Raw genomic sequence first — 11,349 nt, 5'->3', positions numbered from 1 at the left:
CAATTTTCCTTAATTTATTTAAATAAAAATAATTAGCAAAGATAATTAGGCTTGAGAGATGCTATTTTGGTATTGATTAATTTAACAATCTCGGTCTATGCAGCTGGGTTATCAGTACAGTGAGTATCTTACAGAGCAGCTAGACAGTATTTTATAATCTCATCTTTTAACATATTTCAAATTACAACAAAACTACATGTGTCAAGACATGCTAAATTTACTAAATACAGTAAGGCTGATGCCTGCTATTTTTGCTTTTCTTCAGGTACAGTAATATAAAATTCATTCACACAGATCACAGCTGCTCAAGAGCAATATGAGGCATCTTTACATGCAAGACAGTTACACGCTGAAACCTGAGCATGGGAACAACTTACCACGTAAGTACAGCACCGCGTTTGGATGAATTAGTCCTGCTGACATGTAGGAGATGAAAGTCCAGATGGACTGCTGGGCTACTGCTGCTTTATTGTTCCTGCTGCCTCTGCGAGCATGTTTGCAAGCAGCCTGGGTGTCTTTGGCCAGCATTGCATAATGCCATTCAGACATACCTTGAGTTTAACAATTAAGCTGATCAAGACAATGGAAGATGGTTGACATTTTATATTTGTTTTAAGATAAACAACAGAACATCTACCTTGATGCATGTTTGTAAACATTTCTCTGCAGTGCCTGTACAATAAACAGTTTCATCATAATTGTTGAAGAAAGCTCCCACCGACTTCTGCACTGCAGATCTCTACTGGGTGGGCTCTACTGTACTGTATGCTGTGAAACAGAACTGCAACACAAGTTTTTGTAGATGCTGCTATATCGCTAAGGTAGTTTGTTACCACGATTACTGCATGTTTGAGTTCACAACGCCCATAGCAGCTCTGTAACACTGTGGCTTTGTTGTGATGAAGTAAAACCAACAGGCTTCTCCCCAGCAACTAGAGCAGAGCTAGCACAACCTGCATCTTATTGCAGACAATGGGGTGCATACACATAAGATGTGAAAGGTGCAGCAGAGACTTATGCTCCCAGATGCTTAATCTGGACCAAGCTACAAACTGGATTTCTTTCCTTATTATTGATATGACTTGGAGCATGCCCTAATCAAGGTTTTGAAATGTCTTCCACTACAAGACTCCAAATCTAGCTTCTTACTGTTTTGTCACTTCAACTGTTCAGTCTATAATGTAACTTCATAAAGTTAATGAGGAAGCAATTAAACCGATGAGAATCATGTAGTAACTTGAATTTGGAAGGGGTTATGATTAGCTAGCTGAGCAGAGATGGGGAAAGGAAATATATGACTGTTAATTTGGAAAACAATTAACACAGGCTAGTGAGATGTGATCAGGGACTGTTGAGAGGCGAGGGTGTGGAGGGAGGGGAAGAGAAGAGGCAGGAATTAATTACTCCACTAGCTCAAGTGGCAGAGTCAGAGCAGGCTCCAGCCCTGATGCTGTTTGTTGATGTCAGTAAGATGCTGCACAGTGGGACTTCCTGCCCCCAGCCGTGCATTTAATGGCCCTGGTTTCAGAATGAATCACGGCTAGGACAGGCTGTGGTCTCCGGGGCACCTGCCATTGCTGTTACAGTAGTTGGGAGGCCTAATAATTACACAGTTCAGTTTCCATCTATCAAATTTCCTTTTCTATCCTTGCCTCTGCCAAGATCAAGTGATTCAAGTTATGAAACCAGCTTTTCACTTGACCACAGATTATGTTTCTTGTTTCAGGGGTTCAGCTTGAAAACCTGGGGTTTCATCTGCAGAAACACTGAACACGTTACTTACAAAGTTTGAATGTACACAATGTCAGTGTGAGTTTCTGAGTTAAGACACTCATTCTGTCTAGATATTCAAATGAAGATAGAGGAAAGACTTAAAGACAAAGTTCACTTAGAAAAAGTGTGATGTTTACGTTAGCATCGGCTGCTCAGATCTGCTAATGTTAAGTGCTCCAAAAGCATGACTTATGTAACTGTCCTTCACGCTGCAAGGCAAGCCTAAAACTTATCTTTGCCTTATACAGCAGAAACTGTTTGAGGTGGGATCAACTCTTCTCTGAAGACACATAATCGTGATGGCTACTATAGAAAGCCTAACGTCAATAGAAACTAGAGCACAGATTTACAAGGAATTTTTGGTCTGCAACAAAATGCAAATTCCTGTTTCTAAAATATATATATATATATATTTTTAACTAGGTACTCTAGTAAGCAGACTATTACCTACAGGATTCATCCAAAATACAGACTACCATCTAGTAAATGAATACTTTAATGTTTATTAATGCCATTAAAAAATGTAGAATTCAACCTGAAATTTTAATTTCAGGAAACATATTCTTGCTGTGTTTTCCCACAGAATTATGATACTGTACTTCTTTAGGGCAATTCCTAACCTCTGAGGTTCTTTGGACATGTGTGAAGCTCAGAACATCTCTGCTGCATGATAAATCATAAAGATTTCTTAAGCGACTGACATGAATTGTCCCCTAAAACAGTTCAGAAACACTGCTTTATGGATTTCAGAAGTATATCAGTGTTATGGTACCATGTTATTTATTCTGTACTTCAATTAAGTTTCATGTAATTAAAATCTGTAGAGCAGAAAATAAAACATTACCTCAAGATAGTTACAATGAAAGTTGATTTCAATTCCAAAATGGTAACATAGTAAAATACAAAAATGTGAAAATAAAAAGAAACAGATGATTTTTCATTTATCAGTGTAAGAAAATGCTTTTCCTTATAAACTTGCAAAGGCCTTCCCTAATAACAACAGTAAGACTAGTTTTGTTCAATAGGGAAGAAGCCTAAAGCTGAAGTTAACATTTCAGCTTTTTTTTTTCATATATTTTGGAAAATATTAACTGAAAAGTCAAATGGTCTGATTTTCAAAAAGGTAGAAAAAAGGTCTGATTTTTTATTATTTGTGTTTTATAAATACAGTGATGACACTGAGTGTGCTTTTGCTATGTTAAAACAAACAAACAAACAAACAAACAAAAAACAAACAGCATTTAAAATGGGATATGTCTTTAAACATAACCCATGATCAATTACAGGATCAGGAAGGATACTGACTTCATTTTACCTTGCAAAGCACATCATAATACCGTGATTATTCAGGTTTGTTTCCTGTGGCAGTACATGTTTTGTCCTACTTGCAGTGGTTTCACAGCTGTGCATGCAGAAACAGATCATCCCCCTGCTGTACCCAGAAACGAATTCCAAATATTCAGTCTAATCTACTTTTCATGAAGGGTTAAACTCATGCCTTCCAAGAAACATGAACATGTCACAAGCCCACAAGCAGATACTGCTCTGCTGAATGTTATTCTCGGTAGCTTTATCAAATACAAACAGAGATAACCACCTGCAATAATTCTTTTAGCATTATTTAAACAGTTCGTGTGGCTCTTACAAATGTCAGCCTTTTTAACTCCTCTTTAATTCTCGTATCCGGGACATGCACAGCTTTAAAAATGACATAAGAATTAAACAGATAAATACAAACATATAGCTAGAGATGTTTTTCTAAAGAGATACTGGTTTTGTTTGCATAGCCATTATAGTTGAGTAGATATAGAATAGCTTGCAAAAAGTACTGAAAAGTGTAGCCTGTGCTCTGGTCTACATTTACTTGCTTGCTCTCTTATGTGCTTCTTAAGCATTAATCCAAATTCACAAGCTGTGCTAATGTTATGAATATAAAAGAAAGTATCCACCAGCAACTTCTATACAAACAGGATCTTTCAATTACTTGAAGTTCAGCCTAAAGAAGTAAACTTGATCACTAATATGTATCATTAACATGCATGATTTCTCAGATTACGCAAATGGATCTGTCTTTTATCTGTGTAAGTATCTTTGCTGGAGTTTGATCATGTCACTGAATGATCTTGCTATGGGGGAAAGAAAAAAAGAGGTGAATACAGAAGGTATATAAATACAGAAGGTATGTAAGTGATAGCATGGGAAACATGGGAAATAGGACTATGAGACAAGTACAAACTGAACTTGGACTTTTTGCTGTTTTATGAGTGATTTTCTATACGAATGGCAGTATTTTAAATGTCAGAAATTCTGCTTGTCCTCTTTTCTTTTTTTTTTTTTTTTTTTTTTTTCCTGCAAGGTTGGCAATAATTTTGATTAGGTTGGGGGTGAACTTAAACATCAAATACTGAGAGGGGATCTAATTAGAGGAGTAATTCGCAAGCAGAGAAGAAAATGGAAGAAACCATGCACCATTTCACTGGAAATGGATGCGAAGAGGCGGCTGGGTGTGCCGGGCCTGTAACTTGTGCTTCTCACAAGACTCCCTCCCAGCAAGGCCTGGGGCTTCCCTGGGGCTGTAAGGAGGTGGTGGCGTCCCCGTCCCTGGGGGCGTTCAAGGCGAGGCTGGGCGCGGTGCTTGTGGACACGGTGCGGGGTGACCCTGCTGGCGGGGGGCGGCTGCGCCACACGACCTCGGAGCCCCCCCCCGTCCCCAGCCCTAACGGCCCCGGGCCGGCCTCCGCCCCGCCCTTCGCGCCTGTGACGACAGCGGCGCGCGCCGCGGTGGCGGGAGTTGGCGCGAAGCTTGGCGGGGTTCCGGGGTGCGGGGGGGGCGGCGGCGGCCATGGAGGCGGAGGCGTCCCGCTGAGGAGGCAGCGCGCCGCCAGCAGCATGGTGAGGCGGGCCGGGGGCTGACCGGCCATGGCCGCGGCCACGGGCACGGCACGGCCCGGCGCCGGTTGGGTTTGGGTGCGGGAGCGTTGCGCAGATGGCGCGCGGCGGCCGGTGGGCGCCTGCCCGGGCGCGCGCGGCTGCAGCCGTTGCGGCCGTTGGAGCCGTTGGCACGCGCCGCCTCCCGCCCCCCCTCTCCTGAGGGGAGCAGCTCGTCCCCGGGTGTCCGTGGCCGTCCTGCTGCCCCCATCCCAAAACATGGAGGGGAAGCGAGGCGCAGGCCGTGCGCGCAGCCCCGGGGGGAGGCAGCTGGCCCTGCTGCAGCCCCGGCCCCGCTCAGTCAGCGGACAGGGCAGTGGTTGTGCAGAAAGGGGGCAGAAATAACTTGGAGGTTGGAACTCGATGATAAACAGCGGAGGGTGCAGCCCTGCACAGGGCGTGGAGGGATTGTAAAATATGAACTTCTGTGTGCGTGTCTGCTTTCCAAAACGTGCGTGCTTTGCACAGTGCTGCTCACGGACGCGGCCATTACAGGATGGCATCCCCTCGTCGCCTCTCGCTCTGACACGTTTGCCTCTGCTCTGGTGGAGTCTGTGCAGATGTGGTGCTGCCTTACCGAAAAATGCAGTTCAAAGCCAGTTTACTTTACCTTTGGTTTTGGCCCCTACACAAAGAGTTTAACTTATTATAAACATCGCACACTCAACGTTCAGCCATGATGGGCAGGACCATATCAGCCTGCCAGCACTAAGAGTCCTAAAGCTAACAAGCGGTGGTATTTTAGTCATCAGCCACAAACCACCCAAGTTCTGTGGGAGGGTGAGGCATTTGCTGACTCCCCTGCTCCCCTGCCAACACCTTGTTAGAGAACAGCTTGCTGGAAGACTTGTTTCCTCCTTCCTGACCCCCGGGTATAAAGGCACCCTCTCCCTGTGCAGTATCTTTTTGGATGTTAACCATCTCTCAATGTCTGGCACTTTCCTAGAAGAGAGGAAGGTAGCAATCATTTTGGAAACGTATGAGTTGCCTCAGTCCATTCCCCCTTTTTTTTAATTAGTGCTGAAAAGAGGCAGCACAACCATCACTGCTGCTGCTGTGGAGACAGAGGCAAAAATACAGAGATGGCAGTAGCCTCGTCCCCAGCTTGGTGACGTGCAGTGACAGCCCAGGCTTCCTGGGATTTACTATCGGACTCTTTAAAACAGGCTTTTTTCATGTACTGCCAAACACAAGTGGCCTTTGTCGGGTTGGTTCTGCAGCATCTTCTCAGCTGTGCTGAGCGGATGCGTGCGGAATTACACAACAAACTGATCTGTGTTTGAGTGGATTTATTTTTTACCCAGATTAGTTGCGTGACCCAGTTCCCATGCAAAGATCTATACTGGTACAGCTGAGGGGAACGAGTGACTGGGAGCAGGGGCTCCTTGAGCTGCCTTTAGCTGAGAAAAGCAGTCATATGGAGGGCTGTAGCATCAGCTGGAATGTACTCAGAACTGTGATACTGCTCTGAAAATACTGCATGGTACCTGTGCTTCAGCAGCGTGGTTTAGTGGGAGGTGTCCCTGCCCATAGAACTAGGTGATCTTTAAGGTCCCTTCCAACCCAAACCATTCTCTGATTCAGTTACTACTCTTATCTTTAATTTAGTATGATTAAACAAGCAGGTATTACTTGTTTAACTCAAGTGATACTGCAAATTTGATTTCAGCCAGAGCAATTTTTCTGGACGTGCCAGGTATCAGAGGTGGTATTTGCACAAAACTTGTACTGAAATATGAAATAGGCAGACAGTAAATACATCCGAATGACTCTTTAGATGGAAGGCTCTTACAGACACCCTTTGGAGTAGCTGAAGTTGTGCTACTTCCTATAGAGCTAGGTAGGTTGATAAAATTCAATTTTCTATCTCATAGTGTAGTTTTGAGATGCAAACTTAGTTATGGTATTTTGGAAAATATTCTGCTTTACTGGACACTAGTCTTCTAAAAACACTGCCTATTATGGTTAATGGGTTTTACGGTCTTCAGATTGTTCCATCATCTAGGTGTTGGTCTTGGGTCTAAGGTGCTTTTGAAATGCAGGAAAAAAATGTGACTGAAAGCCAATATGGAATGCTTATGACTTTTATAAACCATTTTTTTTTTTAATTAGGTACTTACTGAAGTCTGAAAGGTCACCCTGACAAGCTCTTTGAGCCTTTCTACTACCTAACAAATAGGTTTCATTCTACTAGCCTTATTTCTCCTCAGTAAAACTGATGTATAACAATCTTCCAAGAGAAAACTTGCAGCCTACCACGATTAATTTCTGTTGTCTACTGTTACTGCATAAGATTGAGGATTTGAAACAATAGTCAGAGCTGGCAAGACCTAGCCTGCATAGCCGTTACTGAGGTCATACCGCTGTGCAGATAGCTTGGCAGGAAGCAGTGCACCTGAACACAGCTTTTCAGGCTGTTCAGACGCTATGCATGAGCTCCCTCCCTAATTTAGTGAGAGCGATCAGAAATAGCGCCTTATCTGGGGCTGTGGCTAGGTCTCTGCGACATTTGGTGTCAAAATGTGGATCAGAATCCCTGATTCATTATCCATGGTTTAAAAGATGCCTCTAAACTGAAGTGCTTGGTAGTAATTTCATCATGTTTATTTTCAGATCTGACTGGTACAGACCAGAGTAAAAAACTCTTGACCGTCCCTCTTACTTGGGTACAACTGCTCAAAGTTACACTTAGCGTTGCTGTTACTGGAGCTCCTGTGAGGAGCCAGACCAATACAGCCCCAGCTCTTTAATTCCAGTCCCATGGGCAAAGGGGATCGCCTGGGACAGCCACGCTGGTGTATGTGTCTCCACAGATACATACATTGCTTCGTTTCTGCAATTGGTTGTGCAATTAATTGATTATTCATCTGGAATCACTTAATAAATAGCACCAAAAAATCTTTTTTTTTTTGAATCTCAGATAAAAGCATCTGTGAAAGATAACTTTCATGTTGTACTGTGACGTACTTGTCTCCCAAGCAATTCTGAATTCACAATCTGTTACCGTCCAGCAGTGTCTAACAAGGTTACCTTTTCTTCTGAAGAGTAGGCTGGCCGAAGAAGATTGGAGAATATATAACTCTGAAGATTGAAGAAGATTGTCCATAGTTGCTGAATTTCCTTTGTAGCTCAGGGCTGTGTAGTTTAGTCACTCCTAAGTAGATTGTCACCAGAGGAAATGAAAATTTATTACCCATACAGAATCTTTTACTCAAAAATGGTGGTTTCTGTGCTGTTATATTTACAGTATTTTTGAAAAAAACAACAAAAGCTAAACACAAACACATAACGATAAAAAAAGTGTTGCAATTTCTTGAGAACTGGGGTGTAATTTGCAGCAAGAGAATAGACTCTGCAGTGTTAGCACAGGGAGGCGATTGTGGAGTCTAGATGCTGTATCACAACAGTATTTTCAAGGAGTAAGTAGCACTTTGACGGTGATTTCTTGGTGGTTAGAAGATACTGTTTGAGTAAAACAAAAAAACAATGAGATCTGATGAGGCAGAAAAGAATAATCTACATGGTATAATTTGGGCTTCAGCAGTTGAGGAACTGGGATTAAAATAATGGAAGTAGCTGGGTCTTTGGCCAATTGACAGGGCAATTTCATATATTTTTTTTATTAAATCTGTGTTTCATAACCCAAGATACAGTGCTATATAACCCAAGATTTCAGTGCATAAAATAAAAATCTACTATTACTGCATATAATGCTAGCAGAGCAGCTCACTTACTAGCTCAGAGATTTTAGTTAAATGACTGGAATGAATAGTTACTGTTGATTTAAAATTAATTGTTCTCCAAATATTTTAAGCTTAAAGTAACATTATCATAAAAAAAAATGGAAATAAAACTATTTTAAGATCAGTTTAATTTGCAGTGTTGCAGTAAGTATTTAAATTATGTTACTATGTAAAAGATCTAATGAGAATTGTTGCCTGTGTAACCTTATGACTAGGAAGTCAGTAATGATGATTGAGTGATCTAGTCCATGAGTCTATTTTGTAACTTTTTACATAGGTGCTTTCGTCAGACATTTTGAATACAGGTATCTGCAGTTACAATTTCAGAGATGTATAGTGCTGCGTTTATTTTGTAGGAGTACATGTAAAATAGCTAAGTGATGAAAATTTATACCTCCAGGCATGAATTTCATAGACAGAAGCGTGTGTAGTCTTACTGCTTCTCAGTCTGCCAGTTTTCAGTTGCTGAATCAATAAGATTTTATGCAGGTAAAATGCAAACAGACCATTTTTTTCCCAGGAAATAATACTTCTGAGTCTAGAATATTGTTTTAAGCTAAATATACTAAATAAATTAATGTGTCCCATACTTTGTTCATGCTTTCAAGTCATGTATTCCATCGGTTTTAACCCTATAAGCTTTGATAATCCAAATCCAAACCATTACAGGCCTGATAAGAGAAAAGGAGCCTGATACACACATAATCATCAGTCATGGTGTTATGGAGATTTTAAATAACATTTTCTTAACAATTTACTGCTTTACCCCTAGATCCTATAAGGAAGCACGACCTCCCTGTGTGATAGCTCTCACTCTGATGGGGAGTAGCTGCCAGCTGGGTAGAGTATGGCCCTGAGCCACTCCCCTTACCTGCCATGTATTTAGGCCATACCAGATACTTTCAGTCTTTCTTTACAATGGCAGCTACCCCTGGAGGTAGTGGTACTACAAAGGTACCATTTTTGTATCTGTTTTTTAATGGAACTGTAATGTGAGGTTTTTAAACAGATAACAGATTGGTGTTTGTGTGTAGGCTAGTGCATGATGTAATTGAAGCTTCAGGTACTAATCTTACTTATTTAGGAAGTTTTTTATAGTTGTACTCTGGTAAGATAAAATAAGATTACAAAACTGACCTTTCTGGAGCTCTTTGTATTATATTCTTAATGTATTTTTTCTCAATTTATTTCTTGTTAGCTAAGTCTAGTGAGACCAGATGTACTGACCTAAATTTATCAAAAGCTGGAGGATACAGTGTGTCCAACTAATTGACTGCTTTCTAGATCTTGGTGCTTTTTTCTGCTTTACATTGTATGCTGCTTCCTACCTGAGTTGGTCAATTCAACAATAAAAATGCTTTGGGCTAGGTTTGTGATAACTAATTAAGAAAAAAAATCTAGTTAGACATCTGTTTAAAGTTACTTTATGCCATTGCTAATGGAAGTTTTCAATTGTGTATTGCTGAAGAATTTGGTAGAAAGGGAAAACAAACTTTTTTCGTGATTCAGACACAGGAGAAAGGTTGTGCAGTGCCTGAGCAGCTGTTCTTGACAAGTTGGTATTCGTTTTCTTAATTTTAAACAAAACTTGTGGATCAACAAATGTTGTAACAGGAGTTGCTGAGAGAGTATCTTTCTTTTAAATGCACTGCTGTTTTGCGGTGAAACTTCTAAGAGTTAGTTGTATTTAAAAACTTAATGAAGTAATTTTCTTTTTAATAGGATATCCGGAAATTCTTTGGCGTTGTACCCCCTGGGAAGCGACAAGAATGCGAGAATGTGAAAAAGAGTGACAAAATAAAAAATGGGGAAGGAGACTTGAGTGGGAAAAAGAGGGGAAAAGAGACTAAGGTTAGTTTTTTGCTTTTCTTATTTGTAAAGTGCTTGGTTTCTCTGATATGCAATTGTTTGTATCTTGTTTTTAAAGTCACGATTCTTCTCAGGTACTTAAAAAACAATATGCTATGTCAGTTTTTTATTGGTATGGCTATAAACTGTCACTTAATGCTTGCTTCTAGCAGCAAAACTTTGTAGGTGATGAAGAGAATGACTGATCTTCAAAATATCTGGGTTGTAGGAAAAAGGAAAGGTAGGTAGAAGCTAAACTGGTTACGTGCTAATATAGGAACAATCTGATGCATTTGAAGTTATCTTAGCTATGGTCCATAGTTCTCTAAGCAGCTCTTTTATTTTTTGATTAAGATTGATGCTTATGCACAGTAGATATATCATGAAGTCAGGTAAATGTCTGTGGGAAGGTGCTCCTTTTTTTTTTTTTTTTTTTTTTTTTTAAATGTCTGTGAGAGAGGCATTAACATTACCTTTCTTGGAGGGGGCACTTATGCAAACTTGTTGCAAAGACCAAATATTGTAAAATGACAAGTTAAATGAGGAAATGAGAATGGGCTCTAGATTCACTGTACTTTTCATGTTAGTCACCTGAACTGTTATAAAACAGAAAGGAGTGGTTATAGAGGGCTTTAAAATCACTTAGAGGGAGGAAAGATTGCTAATAGGATTGTTTAATCTGAAGTATCTAAATTAAGAAGTAAGGTGGTGTTCTAAAAAATAAAGAAGTATAGCGTGTGCGCATGTAATTTCAGTGTTTCAATATCAATATAGAGGACCTTTCAATGGAATGGAAAGACATAGCAATTACATGGTGATCTATTATTTTTACTTTGCGCTTTTCCAATTATATCAAGAATTTAACAAGCTTTAGGTTAGAATTGGATGCAAATTATGAAGCATATACAGTTATGTTTATCTAGGATTAAATATTTCAAAGCATTGACAGCTGTGACTACCAAAACAGCATGACCAACATATATATGTATTTTTTTTTTACTTTGCCAACCACAAACCTTCCTTTCTGTGCAGCTTGTGATTTTTCAAAATACCTAAA

General features: G+C 40.4%; 1 protein-coding gene across 4 annotated transcripts in view; it reads left to right on the top strand.

The window, feature by feature from the left end:
- The first annotated feature begins 4,450 nt into the window (after positions 1-4,450).
- Positions 4,451-11,349, top strand: part of RFC1 (replication factor C subunit 1) — a 39,303-nt gene continuing 32,404 nt past the window's right edge. For 3 of the 4 annotated variants that reach the window (XM_084518393.1, XM_084518391.1, XM_084518390.1), the window contains exons 1-2: positions 9,249-9,398; positions 10,167-10,295. In XM_084518393.1, the coding sequence (XP_084374519.1) occupies positions 9,321-9,398; positions 10,167-10,295 (207 nt within the window). In that variant the 5' untranslated portion in view covers positions 9,249-9,320. Of the gene's footprint in view, positions 4,666-9,248; positions 9,399-10,166; positions 10,296-11,349 lie in introns of those variants that run through there. The other variant, XM_084518392.1, reaches the window with a different exon arrangement.

This window comes from Aythya ferina, assembly GCF_964211825.1.
Source record: "Aythya ferina genome assembly, chromosome: 4".
In the NCBI taxonomy this organism is placed as follows: domain Eukaryota; kingdom Metazoa; phylum Chordata; class Aves; order Anseriformes; family Anatidae; genus Aythya; species Aythya ferina.
Note: the sequence above shows the minus strand (reverse complement) of the source record. Positions and strands in the feature narration are given on the sequence as shown.